The sequence below is a fragment of the Oncorhynchus clarkii genome, chromosome 2 (assembly GCF_045791955.1).
Source record: "Oncorhynchus clarkii lewisi isolate Uvic-CL-2024 chromosome 2, UVic_Ocla_1.0, whole genome shotgun sequence".
Classification (NCBI taxonomy): domain Eukaryota; kingdom Metazoa; phylum Chordata; class Actinopteri; order Salmoniformes; family Salmonidae; genus Oncorhynchus; species Oncorhynchus clarkii.
The window spans coordinates 82,445,276-82,472,703 of record NC_092148.1 but is presented as its reverse complement, the minus strand read 5'-3'; the positions used below and the strand labels follow the sequence as shown (position 1 = coordinate 82,472,703).

General features: G+C 40.4%; 1 protein-coding gene across 1 annotated transcript; it reads left to right on the top strand.

Moving 5' to 3' along the window:
* On the top strand, positions 1-27,428 carry LOC139374960 (glucose-6-phosphate isomerase a). Its single transcript, XM_071116246.1, has 18 exons — positions 1-690; positions 2,102-2,192; positions 6,914-6,982; positions 7,600-7,719; positions 8,942-9,025; positions 11,975-12,121; positions 12,423-12,494; positions 12,704-12,748; positions 12,865-12,918; positions 13,874-13,934; positions 14,112-14,155; positions 14,294-14,446; positions 15,023-15,152; positions 15,322-15,398; positions 15,678-15,806; positions 16,075-16,150; positions 26,780-26,846; positions 26,941-27,428. Exons 1-18 carry the CDS (start codon positions 572-574, stop codon positions 27,062-27,064), a joined length of 1,662 nt encoding a protein of 553 aa, XP_070972347.1. The 5' UTR covers positions 1-571; the 3' UTR covers positions 27,065-27,428.

Here is a 27,428-nt window from a genome sequence, read left to right as displayed (position 1 = left end):
ACCTCTGGTTTGCCATCTGTATGGGAAACGTTTATGTGGAATTAATAGGGGTTTGAAATAAAGTTCGAAAATAAGGTATGAGGTTAACACAGGTTTAAGAGATCGAATGCGTTTTGTTCTATGAGATAATAGCTGTCAGTTAACATGACCTTAATGAATTATAAAGGCTTTATGTGTGTTGTTTTTTTTATTATAATATACGTTCTTCAAAATTCACAAAAATGGATGTGAGGTGATGAGATCATATAACAAAAGGTATAAGATTTCCTAAGCCTGTGTTTACCACAGACGCTATTTTAGGCGTTTATATAAAAACCTTACAAAATCACAATTTCCCCCATAGACTTTGTCCAACTACTAAAAAGACGCCATTGCTATCAAGACGACTGATTTAACTGAATTTGTCCGTCTCCACACGACAATCGCTGTGCGACCTACGTCATCAATTTGGGCAGCAGGCGTGTCCGCATAGCCCGTTCTTATTCCCTAGCCTCTCACACTGAATTGCCCTTTCATCCTACACGCACGGAAGTGGGGTTTTAACGCGATCATTATCAATTCAACCGCCAACATGGGACTTTCAAGTGATCCACATTTCCAGAAACTTGAACAATGGTACAAATCCAAAGCTGGGAACCTCAACATGAGGGACATGTTTGAGGCTGACAAGGATAGATTCAGCAAATTTAGGTAAGCTTTCGATTGTTATTATGACCAATAGCCGATACTATACAGACATTTGGCACGGTATCTTGCATCAGTAACGGTATAGGTCAAACAATTGAATACGGAGCTAACGTTAGCTAGCTAACTACATCAATAGAGCCAGTGCATGGGATGCGTTTTTTTGTACACATTGGTACCAATCAAATGTGAATCCATAACTAAGCTTTACAATATAAGCAGGGAATCAAGAATAGTCATTTGTCTTTTTAGCTATGTAGTTATCTTGCTAATAGCAAGTGCTTCATACTTGTATGAGTACACAGTACAAGGTCATCGTTTGATCGATTGTTTTTCCAGTCGTAAAACAGCTTAGTATCTGCTTTGTGAATTGTTCATGTTCCATTTCGCTCTACTACACCCAGTTACATTATAACTAGCTATATTGTTATCGAGCTGTCAACTATATTCGTTTTATGTAGGGCCCCATTTAACTGGGTTAGCTTGCTAGGTAATGTTAGCCCTAACTAGCTAAAGCTGTATGCTCGCTTCCTTTCATTCAGCAGCTGGCGTTGGCTATCTACGTGCAGTTTTCCACATACATAGCCTACCAGTAGGCGTTTTATGTCTAGCTAACGAGGGACCTAAACCCAGTATAGACATCTTTTAGGTACCACTGACAAATTTACTGTAACCATCAAGATTGCTGTCACGACGTTCTAACGGAGGGGTCTGAAGTCGCACGTACGCCAGCCGTTAAGCAACAAGGCTAGCTAGCTACGCCCCTACAATAAAACCTGCACCATCTTCCGTTATCAAATCCAACTTTATTTGTTACATGCGTCGAATACCACAAGTGTAGACCTTACCGTGAAATGCTTACTTGCAAGCCCTTAACCAACTGTGCAGTTCAAGAAGAGTTAAGAAAATATTTATCAAATAAACCAATGTAAAAAGAAAAATGTTTTTATTATATTTAAAAAAAAGTTGCATAACAATAACGAGGCTATATACAGTGGGTACCGGTACCAAGTCAGTGTGCGGGGTACAGGTTAGTTGAGGGAATGTACACATGTAGGTAGGGGTGAAGTGACTATGCATAGATGAAGATAAACAGCGAGTAGCAGCGTACAAAACAAATGAGTGGGGTCAATGTAAATAGTCCAGTGTCCATTTGATTAATTGTTCAGTGGTCTTGTGGCTTGGGGTAATACAATTGTTAATACAATTGTGTACCTTGTCTATCCAAGCCACACTGTAGCACTGCAACACATAGTCAGTAACACGTAATCTTGTTACAATTCAGAATAAATGATAAAATGCATCTTCCTGTGTCAATTACATCACTGTACATAGAAATGATAAGGAATTTGTTAGAAACCCTACTTGATCATTCTAGATTATTACATTTGTTTTCTGTTATCTCTTTCCTTGGTAGCACAACCCTTGAGACAGACGATGGAGACATCCTGCTTGATTACTCCAAGAATCTTGTCAATGAGGAAGTCATGAGGATGCTGCTGGCCATGGTAAACATATCAATGTTATGTCTTCTCATAACTATAGCAAACATCTAACAGATGTTTGCTCTCAGTTTTGACTCAATGGGAATGACCGACCTACGTCATGGACCTATACACAGTGATATAAAAATACTTTAAAGTACTACTTAAGTTGTTCTTTTTGAGTATCTGTACCTTACTCTACTATTTATATTTTTGACCACTTTTACTTCACTACATTCCTAAAGAAAATGTTGTGTTTTTTACTCCATACATTTTCCCTGACAAGCCAAAGTTCTCAAATCAAATTGTATTAGTCACATGCGCCGAATACAACGGCTGTAGACCTTACAGTGAAATGCTTACTTACGAGCCCCTAAACCAACAATGCAGTTTAAAAAAATATAGATAAGAATAAAAGTAATAAGTCATTAGAGCAGCAGTAAAATAACAATAGCGAGAGTATATACAGGGGGATACTGATACAGAGTCGATGTCCGGGGGGCACTGGTTAGTAGAGGTAATATGTACATGTAGGCAGAGTTATTAAAGTGACTATGCGTAGATGACAACAACAGAGAGTAGCAGCTGTGTAAGAGGGGGGGGGGGGGGGGGGGGCAATGCAAATAGTCTGGGTAGCCATTTGATTAGATGTTCAGGAGTCTTATGGCTTGGGGGTAGAAGCTGTTTAGAAGCTGGACCAAGACTTGGCTCTCCGGCTTGCTGTGCGGTAGCAGAGAGAACAGTCTATGACTAGGGTTGCTGGAGTCTTTGACCATTTTTAGGGCCTTCCTCTGACACCGCTTGGTATTGAGGTCCTGGATGTCAGGAAGCTTGGCCCCAGTGATGCACTGGGCCGTTCGCGCTTCCCTCTGCAGTGCCTTGCGGTCGGTGGGCGAGCCGTTGCCAATTCCAGGCAGTGATGCAACCAGTCAGGATGGTGCAGCTGTAGAACCTTTTGAGGGTCTGAGGACCCATGACAAATCTTTTCAGTCTCCTGAGGGGGAATAGGTTTTGTCGTGCCCTCTTCACGACTGTCTTACTCGCTATATTTTGAATGATCCCTTAGCAGGACAGGGAAATTGTGAAATTAACGCACTTATCAAGAGAACATGTGGTCATCCCTACTGCCTATGGTCTGGCGGACACACTAAACTCAAATGCAGCTTTTGTAAATAATGTCTTAGTGTTGGAGTTTGCCCCTGGCTTTCTGTACATTTTAAAAACAAGAAAATGGTGCTGTCTACTTTTCTTTTTTATAAGGAATCTGAAATGATTTATACTTTTACATCTACTTTTGATACTTAAGTATATTTTAGCAATTACATTTACTTTTGATACTTAAGTATATTCAAAACCAAGATTAAGTCCAAGTTCACCATCCAACAACTAATATATAGACAGCTTTCCTTTGGATAATTCGCAATGCAAACTGCATAGCATTTCACAATGGATTTACAATTCTTCCAATGCACTGCGTGCGTAATCACACAATATTATGTGAAATATTTTTACACAATTTCCATATCAACAATAGAAATTACTGAAAAAGTTAAAACGTTAGTGTCTCATCGAAGTGAAATTCTAGCTTGATAAATCAAATGCATTCAGTGATGTCTTTTCTCATTAATCAATATTAGCCCAACCTGCAAATTTGATAAGGAAAATGCATTTTGGCCTGTCTTTACTTGTACATTTGTCTGGTGAACCTCTGTGACAGCGCTGTAGAAGTCACAGCAGAGTCCCATGTCCATTATTTTATTCTGCATGGGTCATTCATTCAGAAAGCCATGACACCCACCATCTCAGATCGTTCTGAAATCGTTTCTGTCTAACATAAGATTAGCATTCCTGAAACATTATTCTGTTGAAATTATAATTTGATCTTTGAGAAATTAAGCTAAATGGGCCATTTTTTACATTTTTAGGGTTCATATAATCCTCGATAAATATAGTCCTGACATTGGATTTGGACCATAATTCTTCCTAACATTGAGTAAGACATGAGGAATCTAATAAAATGATCAAAAGCCACCCGCGGACCCCGGACCCGTCACCCCAACAACCAGTGTTTAGAGAAATTAGCCATTGAAGTCGCTTACATTATTTACCCTAAATTCGTGTAAAAGTATAATGTTTTGCCCACTAGATGCTGCTGTTCCTGCTACTACCACCACCCTCTTTTATCCATTTAGCTGGTCGCTTGTGTTCATTAAATGTTTCACACCATTTTTCTTTGCAACTTTGGTTAGAAAACCAATAGCTTTTGTTGCCTGGCTAACCAAACTCCTTGCGCCGGTCAAACGCTACTCCAAGCCCACAGATGTTAGGTTCTTCTCCGCATTGAGTCTGGATCTGAGTACCTCCCTGGCGATAACTAGAACGCAAACTCTTTCCAACCGTTCTGATTGGTCCCAGAAACCGACACACACGGGTAATGCGCCATTTTGAAAATGTGTCATTGGCTTTGATACTCTGATTGGTGATTTTACTTTATTTTGTACAAAACTCTTCATTTTGATGTCACCGCAAATAACTTCAACGATGGTGGTCTCAGACTGAAATATGTAGCGAATATAGAGCAGCGGAAGAATTCAGTTTGAGTCATCAGGCAATAGCTTTTTAAAATTATGAAAATAAATTGTGTGGTGAAGTTAGTCCACCATAAAAGTAATTCAGTTTATCCTGCTCTTAACAACCTAATGCTTCTCCTTGAATAGTCCAACAAATGGCAGCTCTCTGAGAGGACTATCGTAATGGTGCAATTCTCTATTTCAACTACATTGCACCTGTTCAGACTGCCCCCATCTCCAGTGCCATCATCACTCATCCGCCACATGGCTTCAAACTGCACAAGTTGGTTTCTCGCCGTCGCCCAAGCACTTACAAAATTTGATAAAAAGCATTTGACCTTTCCATTGTCTTAGCGACAAGGGACGGGTTGATTTCCAGTTGATGGACGAGAAAATTATCGTCCAACCCTTCAGGTATCTTATGCCAAGTCTTGAAATATGCAATTCTCATATTGAGACTTATCCTACAGGCCTGAACATTTGGAGAAATGGGCTAGTGGCTAAAATGTTGTGACAACCCTCATAATGATACAACTGCCAAATAATTGTATGTTTTTCACAAAAAATATTAGAAAACATCTCTATATGTAGTGTGATTTAATAAAATGTACCTTTTTTTAAAAACCTAACACCATTACAAAACAGTGTGTTTGGTACTTTATTGGTTTGCTTGTTTGCCAGGAATGGTCTTATTAATCCAGACCTTTAAGAGAGGCTGTTTCCTCGACACAAATAAAGCCCAAGAGAAGGACAAACTGAATTGCTTTCATGGTAGACTCATTTCTTCTGATTAGTGTTGGGTACTGACTTCTAAACATCATTATTCATGTTACCATATTAGAAATGAGGGCATGGAAATCTACTAAGTGAGAAAGGACATGCTATTGATTTAACCCAGGTAAGTTGACTGAGAACACATTACAGCAACAACCTGGGGAATGGTTACAGGGGAGAGGGGATGAACAAGCCAATTGTAAGCTGGGGATGATTAGGTGACCATGATGGTATGAGGGTCAGATTGGGAATTTAGCCAGGACACCGGGGTTAACACCCCTACTCTTACAATAAGTGCCATAGGATCTTTAGTGACCACAGAGAGTCTTACTTACTTACTTACTTACTTGCCTCTTACTGGTCCTCCAACACCACTTCTAGCAGCATCTGGTCTCCACCCAGGGACCAACCCTGCTTAGCTTCAGAAGCAAGCCAGCAGTGGGATGCAGGGTGGTATGCTGCTGGCTTGATCTCAGGTATCCTATGGAGAGGAGTCAACAGATAAGATAGGGCAGCCGTGAGTTTGGGAGGAGTGAGGAATTTGGGCCGAGGTCAGATGACGTGAGAACGATTTGAATGGCTGGAAAGGAATTCCCTGGCGCCTTGTTTTTTTAAAATGCGGTTTTAGCAAATGTATATTTTGAGCATAAAAACCACCACAATCGTAAAAAAAAAATCCTTAACACAAAATATATTTTTTTATATATAATTGTATAATTTGACTTTTCATAACAGCTTTTTTATTCTATTATCACAGGTTAAGCACTACCCACCCTGACTGCACATCACTGATGTGAACGTATCATACATGCACACAGCTGGCATGGCTCCAGCTGTCAACCCTCATCAACCTTAAGCCTCTTCGCTCTTAGTGAAAGTCTATTTATAGTCCTACCTCTGCATGTCAACTGATTATTGTTGTGCTAGCTACCAGATGGCTGTGAGAAATGTTGATAATGCATCTAGTAGCATTTAATACTTAAAATTGTCTCTTCATATTATAGTCACGTCAGCAATTCTGGTCCATTCCCCAACAATAGAACCCCTGAGAGTACACCGTTGACAAACACATTTGATAGAGATGGAAAATGTCGTTATAATTGGAGTTTGGCCAGCCCACCCATTTCTATTCATTCATCCAGAGTATCATGCTAGACTAGGACCCTGGGAATGTGGTGAAACGGACATTAAATTCAGACCAACACTTCCTTCTTATGTTTAAGGAAGAAGGATTGCTAAAATCAAGACATTTCTAGTCCTACCGGTATATGCTGTCGCAAATGCTACGCATGTTGTAATAACCTGTTTGTGGGCATTGAGTGATTGCAGATGGTAGCAACAATGTTGCTATTCAATGATTGCAACAATTAACTCTCATTAAGTTGAATCTTTCTTGTGCAGGCCAAGTCCAGGGGAGTGGAGGAAGCCAGAGACAAGATGTTCTCTGGAGAGAAGATTAACTTCACTGAGGTACCAGGACTACCTGAGTTCTTTTCTCTATTGTGGTACTTTGCCTGAACATTTTAACTTTTTTAACACTGGCAGATATAGAAAATTAAAGTTGAGAAGTTCTGATTATACTGCGGTAACCTTGCAAATATAATCATTGTATTGTAATAACACTATACTACCAACGAGATGAGAGGAGGCTACTCTGAAATTTGACAAAGTAGGACACTCACAATAACTATTTTCTAAAGAGTGGGCAGTTGTTGCACACTTTGTGGTCACTATTGCAAAGTCATTCAGGGAAATCGTGGTTCCCACCCACTCTCCAAACACCACTCATGACGCAATGACAACATTGTGCAGTCTCATTGAGGAAGTGATTGCACGTTATATAAATATAGGTATATATACACATTCGATATGTTTGCACATGCGAAGAATGGTATTCAGATTTTGATATCACTATTTGTATTGTATTGAGATGATTATATTCTATATTAGAGGCTTGGGCAAAAAAATGTTGCACTATCCCTTTAAGTAATAAACATCTTAGTCGTGATTAATAAGGATGTTATAATGTTCAAGTTTCTTCCCCCTCCCCTAACTGTGTGTGTTTCTGCATGTCTGCGCGTGTGTAGGGACGTGCCGTCCTCCACATTGCCCTGCGTAACCGCTCCAACACTCCCATTAACGTAGATGGCCAGGATGTCATGCCTGAGGTCAACAGGGTCCTGGACAAGATGAAGGCCTTCTGTCATGTGAGTGGAGTCCAGTTTCAACTGTTACCCCAGCATTTATGCAAGGGCATCTTTACATAGAGATAACAGCTTCTACCCCCAAGCCATAAGACTGCTGAACAATTAATCAAATGGCCACCGGACTATTACATTGATCCCCCCCCTCCATTTATTTTGTACACTGCTGCTACTCTCTGTTTATTATCTATGCATAGTCACTTCACCCCCCCATTTCTTTTGTACACTGCTGCTACTCTCTGTTTATTATCTATGCATAGTCACTTCACCCCCCCCCCCCATTTATTTTGTACACTGCTGCTACTCTCTGTTTATTATCTATGCATAGTCACTTCACCCCCCCATTTATTTTGTACACTGCTGCTGCTCTCTGTTTATTATCTATGCATAGTCACTTCACCCCCCCCATTTATTTTGTACACTGCAGCTACTCTGTTTATTATCTATGCATAGTCACTTCACCCCCCCCATTTCTTTTGTACACTGCAGCTACTCTCTGTTTATTATCTATGCATAGTCACTTCACCCCCCCATTTATTTTGTACACTGCTGCTACTCTCTGTTTATTATCTATGCATAGTCACTTCACCCCCCCATTTATTTTGTACACTGCAGCTACTCTGTTTATTATCTATGCATAGTCACTTCACCCCCCCATTTCTTTTGTACACTGCAGCTACTCTCTGTTTATTATCTATGCATAGTCACTTCACCCCCCCATTTATTTTGTACACTGCTGCTACTCTCTGTTTATTATCTATGCATAGTCACTTCACCCCTACCTACATGTACAAATTACCTCAACTAACCTGTACCCCCGCACATTGACTCGGTACGGGCTTGTAAGTAAGCATGTCACGGTAAGGTCTACACTTGTTGTATTCGGCGCATGTAACATATAAAGTTTGATTTGTTCCATCTCTATGCATCTATGGGGAAGTTTCCTGGACAACAGTGTCTGGGAAGTTGCCATATTTTTTTTATTGGGTGGTCTTAAACTAAATCTGAATGGATTAAAATGCAACAGTCACTACACAAATGTAAGATTTGTGAATAAATTTAATTCATATAGTTAATTAACTGTATTGTAGTTGACGGTGTCAGCTAATGGCCGTTGGAAATAAGAATATTTGAAAAGGAGGTAGATTATCTCTCATTGTTTTTAAATTGAGATGTACGCACACATCTGACATGTGCCTCTTATTTTTTTGTGTGTGTGTTGCAGAAAGTGCGTAGTGGCGAGTGGAAGGGCTTCAGTGGAAAGGCCATCACTGATGTTGTAAACATTGGGATCGGTGGGTCTGACCTGGTGAGTGTGTGACTTACTTGTCAAACAACTATTTTCTTATTTCCAATCCATTGTATTTTCTAAAGCCCTTTTTACATCAGTAGTTGTCACAACGTGCTTATACAGATACTCAGCCTAAAACCCCAAAGAGCAAGCAATGCAGATGTAGAAGCACAGTGGCTGGGAAAAACTCCCTAAAGTCGGGAACCTAGGAAAAAGCCTAGAGGAACCAGGCTCAGAGGGGTATCCATTCCTCTTCTGTCTGTGCTGGGTGGAGATTATGAGAGTACGTGGCCATTTAGACCAGATTGTTCTTCAAGACGTTCAAATGTTCATAGATGACCAGCAGGATGGTTTGTTACTCCAGTTTCTTGCCAATCACTTTCATAGGACCCCTCTTAAAAAAAGTTTAGCAGATGCTCTTATACAGTGCGACTTAGAAGCACAATTAGGGTTAAGTGTCTTTGCTTAAGGGCACGTCGGCAGATTTTTTTCATCTAGTCGGCTCAGGGATTTGAACCTGCGACCGTGTTTTCGTCTCTCACATGGATCGGCAGACCATTCAATAAAAAAACCAGCTCTATAGGAAAAATCCCTGCCTACAGCTGTTTGCTTAGAAATTCCCTGAGTAATAAGGAGGCCTGCGTCTTGTGACCGTAGCGTACGTTTAGGTATGTGCGGCAGGACCAAATCGGAGACAAGAATACCGGGAAGTCCATACAATGCTTCTTTTCTTTTTTCTCTTTTCTTATTTTCTTCTTCTCTTGTTCCCACTTATTTAAAACAATTCAAATGAAGATGTAGACGTGTCCTATTGTAGTGTGAGCTGTATTGGATGCTTGACTGAGTCATGCTGAATGTTATAAACTGTAATGGTTCATTATTTGAGTCAGATCCTCTGAGCTATTCAATACTCACAGAGCCATACAGTATATGGCTTTGGTACAGACCTGGGGTAACTATAGTTTTAACTAAGCTTTGTGGAAAGTAAGTATTTTTTGGGTGGGAACAAATAGTTACGATTTTAATACATATCCAACAAAAATCTCAGAAAGTGACTACTTTTTAAAACTATTTGAATACAGAATTGTTTTTATTTTTGTATATATTTTTTTATTTCACCTTTATTTAACCAGGTAAGCTAGTTGAGAACAAGTTCTCATTTACAACTGCGACCTGGCCAAGATAAAAAGCATAGCAGTGTGAACAGACAACACAAAGTTACACATGGAGTAAACCATTAACAAGTCAATAACACAGTTGAGAAAAAAAAGATTATTTTTTTTACTATTTGAGTACAGATATGAGAAAGCAACTACTACTAAATATTTGAGTACAGATCATAGGAAATTACTACTTTTCTGAAAATATTGGATTGGCTGCCTTCAACTATGACAGGGCTATATCTGGAACTGCATGTTGAAGATGTACTGTAAATAGAATGAATAGAGCACACACAATCTCGTATACTATTCCAAAATGAGTGAGGGGATCATTGACAAAATGACAAATCAATTTTAACCCCACTTTGTAACACAATAAAATGTGAAGAAATCCATGGAGGTGTCAACTTTCTATAGGTACTGTAAGTATAAATACGTTGACGCTCAACTACTGTATGGCACATTCAACATGCCACTGAAAAGTTTGAAAGCCACAATTTTGAACTTCTTTGTCCATCTGAGGGTAAGTGTTCTTGTTTCGAACACACACTATACCATATTTCAAGGGATAGTTTACTCCGAATACAAACTAGTGTGATTTTTCCACCTACCTTGGCTGTAGTTGATTCAACACGGCAGTTTGGGGATATTTTGTTTCCTTTTGACACTTCATAGCCATGTTTCTACTGTTAGTGTTTTCAGTAACACTTAACATTAAACTGTTCTTCTGCCTCTGTAATAATAAAACTGTAATTACTTTTGGAGCAACATTCCTTCTATCCCCCTTCAGCACTTTTTATATATTTTTTGCATTTTATTAAATGTTTTGCTGGTAACTGCTGTTGTATTTAGTAGTTGCATAATACTTTGGTAATTGCACAGCAATTAGCAGAGTTGTCTTATTTGACTTATGTAAGAACAGTGTTGCTATTGTAAAGAGTTACTACACATGTATAGGAACTTGATGTCAAGTGTTACTGTATTACCTTGTCTCACTCATGAAAATATGTGTGTTAGTCATTTTGAAGCTGCAAAAGTGGTCTACTCTAATGTTGAGGTGATTCCATGTCCCTCATGTATTTAATTATAGGTTCTATAAAGATGAACATCTAAGAGCCCTCCAAACTATGTGCTTATGATCATATATTTAGACTGATTCAACTAACTCGCATAGTTTTTGGTACTTCATCAAATATGTAGATGCCATCAAATATTTTTTAGGTTTCAAATAACTTGCGTATATTAAAATACCTTAAAATATGATTTGGTTTTCGGAGAGGTATTCAAAATCCTTTGAAATATGATTGGGTTTCCTGAGACCCTTATTTGAAAATCAAAGAAAATAGTTGACTTTTAGTTTAAACTCTAAACTTTATTCTACTACCTTGAGTATTTGGAAAGTTGTTATTTTCAAACTACAAAATACAGCTGTTTTCTGCCCTGCTTTGGTATTAGAGTAGTGAGCTATAAAGGAATTATTACTGTGCCGCTAAGCTCTGGTATAAGCAGAGAATACACTGCCGGGGTGTTGATGCAAAGCTACAGTATGCTGTAGGTGGCACAGTAGGCAACAGAACAAAGAGTATGCTTGAGCTGTTGGCTTGGTACTTGTAGTTACTGGGATTTGATTCAAATAATTTTGTCATGCTGTCATATCTCATAATATTGTGTATCCTCTCTAAGGGCTCTCATGTTGACAGGCTCTGAAGTCCTAATGGATACAGAAAACGCAGTTACATTTTAATTGCACACAGAATAGAGGGAAGTTGAAATGGTAACACCGTAATGTTGTGCATCCTCCTCTCAGGGTCCTCTCATGGTGACTGAGGCCCTGAAGCCGTACTCTAAGGGTGGCCCCAACGTGTGGTTCGTGTCCAACATTGACGGTACACACATGGCCAAGACTCTGGCCCAGCTCAACGCTGAAACCACCCTCTTCATCATCGCTTCCAAGGTGAGACTGACTCAACACACACACACACACCACCTCCTGTTGCCATGGTTACACACATCCTAAAGCCATAGGGCTCTAGATGCTTAAATAATTCAATGCTATAAATCAATGTCTCATTCAGTGCTATGGGGGTTAATAATCTGTGTGTACATTGTTGTGTTCTGGTAATGTGTGATTCATGTTTGAATAATAATTTATGGTTTGAAGCTGGAAAAGGTGGCAGGATAATGATGCTCCTTCAGTGTCACACGCTGTGTACTACTTCCACCGGGACTCATGTCACACTGTTGTCCTTTTTCAGACCTTCACCACCCAGGAGACCATCACCAACGCTGAGTCTGCCAGGGACTGGTTCCTCCAGACAGCCAATGACGTGAGTAGACTCCTGACAGCCAATCACAAGACACCTTTGTCTGTAACCAATGCCGTTATAAGTTCAGCTTAAATTCAGCCAATGATTTTAATAGTTTCTCTGCGGACAATACATAATTTTAGCCACACAGGTCAGTTTAGAACAGTCCAAAGCGCAGCTGGAGTGTCGTATCACATTTGGATCGACTAACTCTATGTTCTTCTTCACAGCAATCTACTGTTGCCAAGCACTTTGTGGCGCTGTCCACCAATGCAGTAAGTGGCCATTTTGAATGACACTTTCCGCCTTACATTGTTACCTGCCTGCCGACCGATATATTGCACAAGTAACTTTGACTGTTACTCTTTTTGCTGTCTCCCTTCTCTTCCAGCCCAAAGTGCAGGCGTTTGGTATTGACACAAACAACATGTTTGAATTCTGGGATGTAAGTATACACTTCTATTCACACTGAGTTAGCCGCTGACCCCCTATTTAATAATTGAATGAATCTGAACTAAAGTAAGGCTTTATTTTGCCAATTGACATGGTTTGAATAAAAACCATTTCTGCATTATTTTTCTGCTGGGAGATATTTTGACCACATTCTGGGTGTAGTATTTATTTCAAAATAATTTGGAATGCAACTGTTAAGCGTATGAATTTGTGGATATGGTATCGACACGTTACATTCTAAACCATAGACTCATGCGGTAAAGAGGTCATTTGAACTCGATCAAAACAATGGAAATGCCATTGAAACACATTGTAGAAAGATGCAGTGGGGGAAAGATCCAAAATATTCCTCATTGCTCTCCAGCAAAGTTGGCCTACATTTAGGGTATTGTTTATGTGTATTTCACACTATGTTGAGGTAAAAATCAGAGTATAATGCTTGTATAAAAACCAATCAACTGCATTACAGTTAAAACTGACTGCATACCACCACCGATTTCTCTATGCTACCAGTTTATATGAACCGGAGTTAGCATTTAGCAGTCACTTCTTAATCTGAAAAGGGACTACTTCTCAATGTTATGTAGCAAAAATAGCCAAATATATTCAAATCGGATTTTAGTAACCACATTGTGGGCCTGTTACAATACATCAATCATGACGAATATCCACAGATTTGTTGTATGTGCGCCAATCCGGCGTTCTTCTGTCCCCCATGGTCTGGTTTTAACCTCATCTGTTGGAAATGAGCAATGTTGAAGAATTGGTCTTTTTAAAGAAAGGATGCATCGATTCTGTGTATAATTGCAGTATAGTTTGACTAGTACACTGTCGAGGCCATTGTCTGTTTTTGTATAACTTTTCAAGGTTTTGAGTAAGAAAAAGGAACCTTGCCGCTCTGTAGTGGTTGATTTTGTGACTGTGATGTCATGTTGGCTTTTTCTCAGTGGGTTGGAGGGCGTTACTCCTTGTGGTCGGCTATTGGGCTGTCCATTGCACTGCACATAGGTATGTATGTGTGTCTGTTTGTCAATATTAGAACTCTATGGATGTAGTGTATATTGCAGATTTGCGCTTTGGTATGTGAATTGAAATGTAATTCATCGAAAGCAGCATAACTACTACTAGTAATTCGAGTTTAAGAGTTGATCCTAACACTTTTTTCTACCTCTTGTCACCATGCAGGGTTTGAGAACTTTGAGCAGCTTCTGGCTGGTGCTCACTGGATGGTATGCACATTTCTCCCTCACATAGTGTCAATTCAACCCAACTATTTATCCCCTCTGGGGCAATTGAAAATAATCCCAAACTAAATAAATTTAGAATTGGTAATATGTTGTTAACAATGAATGGGTTGTCCTTCCCAGGACAACCATTTCCGCAGCACCCCCATTGAGAAGAACGTCCCCGTTCTGCTTGCCGTGCTGGGTGTCTGGTACATCAACTTCTTCCAGGCCGAGACCCATGCCATGCTGCCCTACGACCAGTACATGCACCGCTTCGCTGCATACTTCCAGCAGGTCAGGCAGGCGGCCGTACATGGGTTCAAATACTATTTGAAATCTTTAAAAATACTTTGAGCATTTGGCACGCCAAGCATGTTGAAGCAGGTGGGTGGGGTTTGCACTTTGGAAATGTTATATTGGTTCCATTCAACAGACAAGTCCGAACAACCGCAGCTGAAGTGATTTGAAATGATTTCGTATTTCAACCCAGTTCTGAGTAATACAAGCAGGCAGGAGCCAGGAATGGCCATATGCTAGGGCTGTATGGACGGGGCATCTGTTTGGGCTAGACAAGAGAAACCAGGGACAGGATCATGTTGAGTAGACAATTTGAATTTAATTGGATAGGTGATAGTAAGTAATATGGTGAAAACTTGCTGAAGCTTTTGCTTACACCTATCCAGTCTGTCAGATCTTCAAAGGGAAGGAAAACACTTTCTATTAAGGGTGACTTGCAGGTGCACTAGAATATAAGAAGGGATTCATAATCATAGATTACCTTACACCGCTTCCTTTCAATGTTTCACCTTTTTTATTTATGAAGCAAACATTTCAGTCTAACCAACAACTTTAACTGTCTTTCATCCACAGGGCGACATGGAGTCCAACGGGAAGTACATCACTAAAGATGGAACTCGTGTCAACTACCACACTGGACCCATCGTCTGGGGCGAACCCGGAACCAACGGACAGCATGCCTTCTACCAGCTCATCCACCAAGGTAACTGCCACACACCTGTCCTGTCCTGTCCTCCAGACCCTTGTTCATAATATAGACTGTTACAGTATATGAACCAGTTGCTATTATATCATTCCCTAATAACTGCTGAAATGAGATTAAAATAAAACGTGACCTCTCTATGTAACCATTTGTGTGTTGACCCTTCTAGGCACACGTATGATTCCTGCTGACTTTCTCATTCCTGCCCAGACACAGCACCCCATCAGGGACAGCCTCCACCACAAGGTAGTGCACCCTCATGGCTCCCTAAATGTATTAGTACCCTAATGGCTAATCCAACATCCTCTACGCTTACACCCTCACTCTGCCACATAACCTATTCTATTGTTCAACCATCAAAACTGTCAACTCTGACTTAATTTATTCAGACTTGAATTCATTTCATTTTTTCAGACTAGTATTATTTTTCAGTCAAACCCAGAATTATGTCAAATGTACATACAGTTTGATTTAAAACAGTTCATTAATATGTATGTTTTTGACTATACCTCTGGATCTCCATAGATCCTGATGGCCAACTTCCTGGCCCAGACGGAGGCCCTGATGAAGGGGAAGACTTCAGACGAAGCCAGGAAAGAGCTGGTGGCCACTGGCCTGGGAGGAGCAGAGCTGGAGCAACTGCTGCCACACAAAGTGAGTGGATTTACTCATCAGACACAGTTGCATTACTTTTGACCAGAGCCCTATGGGCCATGAGGCTCTTATCAAAAGTAGTGCACTATAAAGGGAATAGGGGACACAGTAACTGCCACACTTACCAGACAGACACTGGGCCAGTCTATAATCTATTGATGAAAATATATGCACCATTTGATTGTTAGTGTTGTCTCTGGATTATGCTTTGATGTACAGCATGTTTGGTCAATTATTGTTGAACACTGTATTTTACCCTCAATGAAAGGTCTTCCAGGGGAATAAGCCCAGCAACTCCATTGTTTTCAAGAAGCTGTCACCCTTCATGCTGGGAGCACTGGTTGGTAAGTACTGTAGTAGCTGTTGTCATGTCAACAGCCAATCCCTGCTCAGAATAAAACCTTAGTATTTTATAATATTGATTTATAGAATCGTTAAGGAAGAGGTGCACATGTGCGTACCGATAGGACACATGAGTGAGTAGCTCCATTTTGTACCACCAAAACTATGGTTATATGTAGAAGCCAGACAACAGTTTTTAAATTAATTATTTAAAATCGATAGATCAACATATCCCCAAGCAACTGGGGGAAGAGTGAGCGGTCAGTTATGTACAACAGAGAACCAATCAGTTGGTAAAGCGACTAGGCAACACAACCCAAACAAGCCATAGCTTCCCTCAGAAGAAAAGACAAGGAACAACTTGGAGATGCAAATGAGAGTAATGAACAGCTAAAGGTTGTCTAGGAAAACATTTGTTAAAATGCTCTCAATGCACACCAAAACAAACAAACTGTTACAATCAGTTGTTAAAGTAGATTAGCTGGAAAAAATAAAGTAGATTCTATAGTTGTAGACATACAAGGTGTGCGCATGAATGAACAAGACAATAAAATTAGCCTTCCGGAAACAAGTTTGCGAACAGCAAGAAAACAGAATGAGACGAAACAACATGATAATATTGTCCTTACCAGAAGATAAGGAAAAAGGAGACTTTTCCAGCTATGTGGTAAAACTGATATCAGAGGAGCTTGGCGTGGATATATCACAGAAGGATCTGGAAAGATTCCATCGGCTCGGCGTGAAACGGAAGAACACTAAATGACCTCACATAGTTCCACAGCTTGAGGATTACCATCAGACCAAAGTCAACATTCTGAAGGTACAAGGGGAAAGGAGATTAAACTCAATGGCCCAGTCCATTTGATTCGTCCAGGACCTGTCTGCTAAGCTGAGAAAAAAAAAACAATTCATTCCAATCAGACAGTCAGTGGAGGAAAAGGGAATTGAGTCTCAACTCCGCTTCCCGGCAGTGCTGTGGGTATAGAAAAGAACACAAAAGATGGAATTCACAAGTGCCGATGAAGCCCGAAATAGGCTGCAAGAAACCATTCCAGTTGAAAGAGAGCCCAACACCCTGAGAGAACTAAGCTGGGCTACACTAGTCTACATGCAGCGATGCCCAAGACCAGCTTATTGTAACTTGAGGCAATATTTTTTTTATTTAACTAGGCAAGTCAGTTAAGAACAAATTCTAATTTACAATGACGGCCAGGAACAGTGGGTTAACTGCCTTGTTCAGGGGTAGAACGACAGATTTTTACCTTGTCAGCTCAGGGATTCGATCTACCAACCTTTTTTGGTTACTGGCCCAATGCCCTGACCACTAGGCTACCTGCCACCCTCCCCCTAATACAATCTAAACTCTATTTTCCTCAACTACTTCTCTAGGAAGTAACAATAGACATAGCTGATACCAATGAGCTACATGGACACTGAAAAGACAATACAAAAGAGTGGGCGTGAAGGGGTGTGTATGTGTCTGCATGTGAATGGGAGTGTGAAGGAGGGTGAATATGTGTAGGAGGGCTGGAGAGAATGGGTATGTGAATGCATAGGGTATGTGTTGCATGTGAATGGATGAGTAAGTCGATATATTGATGGGTGTAAATGTGTCTGAGAAGAAGAATGGGTGGGAAACAATGGGAAGTTGGGATAAACTTTACCTGGGTGGATAAGGGAGGGCAAAGATGGGAGGTGGTGATTGGCTTGGGAAGGCAAGGATGGGAGGTGGTGATTGGCTTGGATGGTAGGTTGGAACAAGCTTGGGTGGGGTAAATGGGAGTGAACTGGGAGGGTGAGGTGGAGACATGTTGGCTTGTGAAACAGAAGGAAGGATTTAACTATACTACAATGTATTTTGGTGACTTGCAAACCTGCTATAAAATGATAAACCGTTCTGGACAGATTAGGAGAGGATGTCAAGTCATTATTATTCCGTGTTTGTCATTTATAGTTAAGATTCAATGGTGATTATTAGTGAGAGTGGAGAGGGGCTTATGCGATTGGGACGGGTTGACTGGGAGGACATCAGACACTTCTGTGTGTGGGGCCTCTACTCATCCCACTTTAGTCTCTCGGTGGACCCACTCTCCCCAAGTAGACCCCCAGCAACTATACTTTCATTTACAAGGTATTACAAACTGACCACAGTATTTAATTGGCAGTCTTCCTCCATTGTATGTGCATTGACATAATCCACAGACTGTTGGTACATTAAGGCCGAAAAAGGCATAGCGCCTCAAAGTTCAAAAGGTACTTGCTCACACGCTCTATATTTTAATTATATCATAATTATGTATTCATACTATGATATTTAATACATTTGCAACCTGTTTCTGCTTTGTCATTATGGGGTATTGTGTGTAGATTGACTAGGGGGGGAATTGAATCCATTTTAGAATGTAATAAAATGTGGAAAAAGTCAAGAGATCTGAATATTTTCCTAATGCACTGTATACACTGAACAAAAATATAAACGCAACACGTAAAGTGTTGGTCCCATATTTCATGAGCTGAAATAGAAGATCCCAGAAATGTTACATACGCAAAAAGCTTATTTCTCACAAATTTTGGCCACTAATTTGTTTACATCCCTGTTCGTGAGTATTTCTCTTTTGCCAAGATAATCCATCCACCTGACAGGTGTAAAATATCAAGAAGCTGATTAAACAGCATGATCATGACACAGACCCACCTTGTTTTGGGGACAATAAAAGGCCACACTAAAATGTGCAATTTTGTCACAATACCACAGATGTCTCAGGTTTTGAGGGAGCGAGCAATATACATGCTGACTGCAGGAATGTAAACCAATTTCTCTACCATAAGATGCCTCCAAGGTCGTTTTAGAGAATTTGGCAGTACGTCCAACTGGCCTCATATCCGCAGACCACACCAGCCCAGGACCTCCACATCCGGCGGCTTCTCCTGCGGGATCGTCTGAGATCAGCCACCCAGACAGCTGATGAAACTGAGGAGTATTTCTGTCTTTATTAAATACCTTTGGTAAAAATAGAAAAGAATAGAGGGCCTAGAGAGCTGCCCTGCGGTACACCACACTTTACATGTTTGACATTTAGAGAAGCTTCCATTTAAAGAAAACCCTTTGAGTTCTATTAGATTGCAATATCGTGGATTCAGAGCTGAGGTTGAAAAACTCAACATTTTTTTCAACTACAGGTTATGGCCAATAATATCAAAGGCTGCACTGAAATCTAACAGTACAGCTCCCACAATCATCTTATTATCAATTTATTTCAACTAATCATCAGTCATTTGTGTCAGTGCAGTGCATGTTAAGTCCCCTTCTTTATAAGCATGCTGAATGTCTGTTGTCAATTTTTTTACAGAGAAATAGCATTGTATTTGGTCAAACACAATTTTTTTCCAACAGTTTGCTAAGAGCTGACCGCAAGCTTATAGGTCTGCTGTTAGAACCAGTAAAGGCCGCTTTACCACTCTTGGGTAGCGGAATTACTTTGGCTTCCCTCCAGGCCTGAGGACAAAGTTTTTCCTCTAGGCTCAGAAATAAAATTTGACAGATAGGAGTGGCTATAGTCAGCTACCATCCTCAGTAGCTTTCCAACTAACTTGTCAATGCCAAGAGGTTTGTCATTATTGATCAATGATAATTTTCCCACCTCTCCCACACTAACTTTACAAAATGTTCTTTATTTTTTTATGCATGAATAAAATTGCTCATTGTTCATTTGTTGGCATTTCCTGCCTAAGTTTGCCCACGTTGCCAATTAAATAATCATTAAGGTAATTGGCAACATCAAATGGTTTTGTGATGAATAATCCATCTGATTCGATGAAAGATGGAGTTGAATTTGTCTTTCTGCCCATAATTTCCTTTAAAGTGCTCAAGTTTTTTTCCATCATTCTTTGTCATTGATCTTGGGTTCATAATACAGTTTCTTCTTTTTGTTGAGTTTAGTCACATAATTTCTCAATTTGCAGTAAGTAAGCCAACCAGACTTAATAGCCACTCCTATTGCCCCATCTCTTTCAACCATACATTATTTAAATTCTTCATCTATCTATGGAGCCTTAACAGTTCTAACAGGTGCATCTTTATCAATAATTGGAAGAAGAAATGTTCATAAATTGCAGCGTCTGGATGCGCCTCATTAGTCACATCAGACCAACAAATATGTTTAACATCATCCACATAAGATTCACAGCAAAATATTTTGTATGATCTCTCTTACACTTTTAGGCCCAGCTGTTGGAACTTTGACTTTCCTGGATATAGCCACTATATTGTGATCACTGCATCCAATGGGTACGGATACAGCTTTAGAACAAAGTTCTACAGTATTAGTACAAATGTGATTGATACATGTGGATGCTTGTTCCCGTAGTGTTTGTAAACACCCTGGTAGGTTGATTAATAACCTGAACCAGATTACAGGCACTGGTTACAGTAAGAAGCTTCCTCTTGAGTGGACAGCTTGATGAAAACCAGTCTAGATTCAGGTTCCAAAGGAAGTAGACCTCTCTATTTACATCACATACACTATCAAGCATTTCACACATATTAGTTAGATACTGACTGTTAGTACTTGGTGGCCTATAGCAACACCCCAAAAGAAAAGTCTTTAGATGTGCCAAGTGAACCTGCAACCACAACACTTCAGTAACACTTGACACAAGATCTTCTCTAAGCATGACTGGGATAAGTTTATGAATATATACAGAAACACCTCCCGCATAAGCATGTATTCAGGACATAAAGTTAATTTCTTAGCCATATTTTTTGCAGTTTTACTTTTGTGCCATATTCCAAACAGGATGCATGTTTTGGAATATTTGTATTTCACTCTCACACTCATTTAGGTTAGTATTGTGGAGTAACTACAATGTTGTTAATGCTTTCTCAGTTTTTCTCTATCACAACCATTAAACTATGTAACTGTTTTAGTGACCATTTGGCATTATGGTGAAATCCCTGAGCGGTTTCCTTCCTCTCTGGCAACTGAGTTAGGAAGGACACCTGTATTTTTGTAGTGACTGGGTGTATTGATACACCATCCAAAGTGTAATTAATAACTTTACCATGCTCAAAGGGATATTCAATGTCGGCTTTTTTTTTTAATGTATTTTTTTACACCCATTTACCGATACTTGCCCTTTGAGAGGCATTGGAAAACCTCCCTGGTCTTTGTGGTTGAATCTGTGTTTGAAATTCACTGCTCAACTGAGGGACCTTACAATTACCTCATCTCTGTATCCCACACATACAGATAGTCATTAAAAAAATAATGTTACACTATTATTGCACATGCAACTTATGTACATTTTTACTCCTGAATTTATTTAGGCTTGCTATAACAAAGGGGTTGAATGCTTATTGACTCAAGACATTTAATCTTTTCATATTTTATTAATTTGTAAAAAAAAAAATGTCTTAAAACAATTCCATGTTGACATTATGGGGTATTGTGTAGAGAGAGACCAGTGACACAACATCTCAATGTAATTATTCCATTTAAAATTCAGGCTGTAACACAACTACATTTGGAAAAAGTGAAGGGATGTGAATACTTTCTGAAGGCACTGTAACTAATGAAATTACAGTTCGAAAATGTACGCTTAGTCCAGTATAAAGTAATGTATAGAATTTATTATACAAGAGACAAAATTCACAAATTCTACAGTACAACGGCAGAGTCATGTCTTAAGTGTAAAACTAACAATGACTCAATAATCCATGCCTTTTGGGAATGCTATAAAGTCAAAGTTATGGGCGGAGTTAGAAAGTAATACAGAAGTATCAAATCAAATGTATTTATATAGGCCTTCGAACATCAGCTGATATCTCAAAGTGCTGTACAGAAACCCAGCCTAAAACCCCAAACCGCAAGCAATGCAGGTGTAGAAGCACGGTGGCTAGGAAAAACTCCCTAGAAAGGCCAAAACCTAGGAAGAAACCTTGAGAGGAACCAGGCTATGAGGGGTGGCCAGTCCTCTTCTGGCTGTGCCGGGTGGAGATTATAAATCAAATCAAATCAAATCAAATGCCGGGTGGAGATTATAACAGAACATGTGATTATTATTATTTCACCCTGCTGGTCATCTATGAACATATGAACATCTTGGAGAACATGGCCAAGATGTTCAAATGTTCATAGATGACCAGCAGGGTCAAATAATAATAATCACAGTGGTTGTTGAGGGTGCAACAGGTCAGCACCTCCAGGAGTAAATGTCAGTTGGCTTTTCATAGCAGATCATTCAGAGTATCTCTACCGCTCCTGCTGTCTCTAGAGAGTTGAAAACAGCAAGTCTGGGACAGGTAGCACGTCCGGTGAACAGGTCAGGATTCCATAGCCGTAGGCAGAACAGTTGAAACTAGAGCAGCAGCACAGCCAGGTGGATTGGGGACAGCAAGGTGTCATCATGCCAGGTAGTCATGAGGCATGGTCCTAGGGCTCAGGTCCTCGGAGAGAGAGAAAGAAAGAGAGAATTAGAGAGAGCATACTTAAATTCACACCAAATAAGACCGGAGAAGTACTCCAGATATAACAGACTGACCCTAGCCCCCCGACACATAAACTACTGCAGCATAAATACTGGAGGCTGAGACAGGAGGGGTCAGGAGACACTGTGGCCCCATCCGATGATACCCCCGGAGAGGGCCAAACAGGAAGGGTATAACCCCACCCACTTTGCCAAAGCACAGCCCCCACACCACTAGAGGGATATCTTCAACCACCAACTTACCATCCTGAGACGAGGCCGAGTATAGCCCACAAAGATCTCCGCCACGGCACAACCCAAGGGGGGGCGCCAACCCAGACAGGAAGATCACATCAGTGACTCAACCCACTCAAGTGACGCACCCCTCCTAGGGACTACATGAAAGAGCCACAGTAAGCCAGTGACTCAGCCCCTGTAATAGGGTTAGAGGCAGAGAATCCCAGTGGAAAGAGGGGAACCGGCCAGGCAGAGACGGCAAGGGTGGTTCGTTGCTCCAGAGCCTTTCCGTTCACCTTCACACTCCTGGGCCAGACTACACTCAATCATATGACCCACTGAAGAGATGAGTCTTCAGTAAAGACTTAAAGGTTGAGACCGAGTCTGCCTACCCATGTGGGAGACGCAGACCATTCCATAAAAATAGAGCTCTATAGGAGAAATCCCTGCCTCCAGCTGTTTGCTTAGAAATTCTAGGGACAATTAGGAGGCCTGCGTCTTGTGACCGTAGCGTACGTGTAGGCATGTACAGCAGGACCAAATCCGAGAGAGAGGTACGAGCAAGCCCATGTAATGCTTTGTAGGTTAGCAGTCAAACCTTGAAATCAGCCCTTGCCTTGACAGGAAGCCAGTGTAGGGAGGCTAGCACTGGGGTAATATGATCACATTTTTTGGTTCTAGTCAGGATTCTAGCAGCCGTATTTAGCACTAACTGAAGTTTATTTCGTGCTTTATCCAGGTAGCCGGAAAGTAGAGCATTGCAGTAGTCTAACCTAGAAGTAATAAAAGCATGGATTAATTTTTCTTCATTTTTGGACAGAAAGTTTCTGATTTTTGCAATGTTACGTAGATGGAAAAAAGCTGTCCTTGAAACAGTCTTGATATGTTCGTCAAAAGAGAGATCAGGGTCCAGAGTAACGACGACTGTACAACCATTAAGATTAATTGTCAGATTCAACAGAAGATCTCTTTTGTTTCTTGGGACCTAGAACAAGCATCTCTGTTTTGTCCGAGTTTAAAAGTAGAAAGTTTGCAGCCATCCACTTCCTTATGTCTGAAATACAGGCTTCTAGCGAGGGCAATTTTGGGGCAACACCATGTTTCATTGAAATGTACAGCTGTGTGTCATCCGCATAGCAGTGAAAGTTAACATTATGTTTTCGAATGACATCCACAAGAGGTAAAATATATATATATATATATATAGTGAAAACAATAGTGGTCCTAAAACGGAACCTTGAGGAACACCAAAATGTACAGTTGATTTGTCAGAGGACAAACCATTCACAGAGACAAACTGATATCTTTCCGACAGATAAGATCTAAACCAGGCCAGACCTTGTCTGTGTAGACCAATTTGGGTTTCCAATCTCTCCAAAAGAATGTGGTGATCGATGGTATCAAAAGCAGCACTAAGGTCTAGGAGCACGAGGACAGATGCAGAGGCTCGGTCTGTTGCCATTAAACGGTAATTTACCACCTTCACAAGTGCAGTCTCAGTGCTATGATGGGGTCTAAAACCAGACTGAAGCATTTCGTATACATTGTTTGTCTTGAGGAAGGCAGTGAGTCCTTTTCAAAAAAAATTGATAGGAATGGAAGATTTGATATAGGCCGATTTTTTTATTTTTTTTATTTTTTATTTATTTATTTTTTATTTATTTATTTATTATTTATTTTATATTTTCTGGGGCAAGGTTTGGCTTTTTCAAGAGAGGCTTTATTACTGCCACTTTTAGTGAGTTTGGTACACATCCGGTGGATAGAGAGCCGTTTATTATGTTCAACATCGGAGGGCCAAGCACAGGAAGCAGCTCTTTCAGTAGTTTAGTTGGAATAGGGTCCAGTATGCAGCTTGACGGTTTAGAGGCAATGATTATTTTCATCATTGTGTCAAGAGATATAGTACTCAAACACTTGAGTGTCTCTCTTGATCCTAGGTCCTGGCAGAGTTGTGCAGACTCAGGACAACTGGGCTTTGAAGGAATACGCAGATTTAAAGAGGAGTCCGTAATTTGCTTTCTAATAAACATGATCTTTTCCTCAGAAGTTTATGAATTTATCACTGCTAAAGTGAAAGTCATCCTCTCTTGGGGAATGCTGCTTTTTAGTTAGCTTTGCGACAGTATCAAAAATAAATTTTGGATTGTTCTTATTTTCCTCAATTAAGTTGGAAAAATAGGATGATCGAGCAGCAGTGAGGGCTCTTCGATACTGCACTGTACTATCTTTCCAAGCTAGTCGGAAGACTTCCAGTTTGGTTGGCGCCATTTCCGTTCCAATTTTCTGGAAGCTTGCTTCAGAGCTCGGGTATTTTCTGTATACCAGGGAGCTAGTTTCTTATGAGAGATGTTTTTAGTTTTTAGGGGTGCAACTGCATCTAGGGTATTGCGCAAGGTTGAATTGAGTTCCTCAGTTAGGTGGTTAACTGATTTTTGTCCTTGGGTAGGCAGAGGGAGTCTGGAAGGGCATTAAGGAATCTTTGTGTTGTCTGTGAAATTATAGCACGACTTTTGATGCTCCTTGGTTGGGGTCTGAGCAGATTATTTGTTGCAATTACAAACGTAATAAAATGGTGTTCCGATAGTCCAGGATTATGAGGAAAAACATTAAGATCCACAACATTTATTCCATGGGACAAAACTAGGTCCAGAGTATGACTGTGACAGTGAGTAGGTCCAGAGACATGTTGGACAAAACCCACTTAGTCGATGATGGCTCCAAAAGCCTTTTAGAGTGGGTCTGTGGACTTTTCAATTTGAATATTAGTCACCAAAAATTAGAATATTATTTGCTATGACTACAAGGTCCGATAGGAATTGTGGGAACTCGATGAGGAATGCTGTTTTTGGCCCAGGAGGCCTGTAAACAGTAGCTATAAAAAGTGATTGAGTAGGCTGCATAGATTTCATGACTAGAAGCTCAAAAGGTGCAAATGTATTTTTTTTTTTGTGTGTTAATGTAAATTTGCTATTGTAAATGTTAGCAACACCTCTGCCTTTGCGGGATACATGGGGAATATGGTCGCTAGTGTAACCAGGAGGTGAGGCCTCATTTAACACAGTAAATTCATCAGGCTTAAGCCATGTTTCAGTCAGTCCAATCACATCAAGATTGTGATTAGCTCATTGACTATAACTGCCTTTGAAGTAAGGGATCTAACATTAAGTAGCCCTATTTTGAGATGTGAGGTATCACTATCTCTTTCAATAATGGCAGGAATGGAGGAGGTCTTTATCCTAGTGAGATTGCTAAGGCGAACACCGCCATGTTTAGTTTTGCCCAACCTAGGCACAATGGGGATAGCTGAGCTGACTACACTGACTGTGCTTGTGGCAGACTCCACTAAGCTGGCAGGCTGGCTAACAGCCTGCTGCCTGGCTTGCACCCTATTTCATTGTGGAGCTAGAGGACTTAGAGCCCTGTCTATGTTGGTAGATAAGATGAGAGCACCCTTCCAGCTAGGATGGAGTCCGTCACTCCTCAGCATGCCAGGCTTGGTCCTGTTTGTGGGTGAGTCCCAGAAAGAGGGCCAATTATCTACAAATTCTATCTGTCTGCATATTTCAAGATATGACATGTGAGGGTGCAGTGGGATACCTGATGGGTTGGACAATATTTTTCTTGTCAATCATCTTGAAAAAAATATATACTCAACAGGAAATCGACCAGTCCTCCGTCTTTAGCAAAATGGAAAGGTCAAATGCTTTATCAAATAAATGTTGAAAGTGTGGAGAGAAACAAAATGGCCGTTTTGAGGCAATGTGGCAGAGAGTGATGCGGGCGCTGGAGATGGGGGATGTAAGTATGTGGCTCTGGGAAGGTGTGATGTTTGTTGTATTTGTATGTTTTGTATTTTTTATTTTTTTATTTACGTTACGTTTTCTATTTACATTTACCGGTACTAAGTTTTCTTTTCTGTTTTCCAGCCATGTACGAGCACAAGATCTTTGTGCAAGGAGTCATCTGGAACATCAACAGCTATGACCAGTGGGGGTAGGTGTCAGCGAGAAGCATATATTTCATTCTAAATCTATACGTTTGCCTATATTTTATTGTATATCTGTAATATTCTCCTTCCTACCCTCAGAGTTGAGCTGGGCAAACAGCTGGCCAAGGCCATTGAGCCGGAGCTGAGGGACAGTTCCGAGGTCCACACTCACGATTCCTCTACCAACGGGCTCATAAACTTTCTCAAGAAGAACTCAGCCTAATTCCTTCTCTTCTTCATGGCTGACCTTTGACCTTTACCCCCTTGCTGATCCCTATTGGAACCATACTATTGCCTGAACTATTCCACATTGTAGTCCTGGCCCCAACTTATAGCCCCTTGACCCGCATAAAAGAGCACTTTACAATTGTGATCACCAGTCTGTTTGAGTGTTTAAGTGAATTGTAAGATTTAACTATATAATTAAATGTGTATTACAGCTCACCTAATAATGGAATCAATCACTTTTGGGAGGAGGGGAAACTCTTGCTTAATATTAGAATGTGCAGATATTACTGTAGGTGACAAGGCCCCCTCACTCTTACCTAGTCAACACTGACTTACCAAATAAATGTAATTTGTCACTA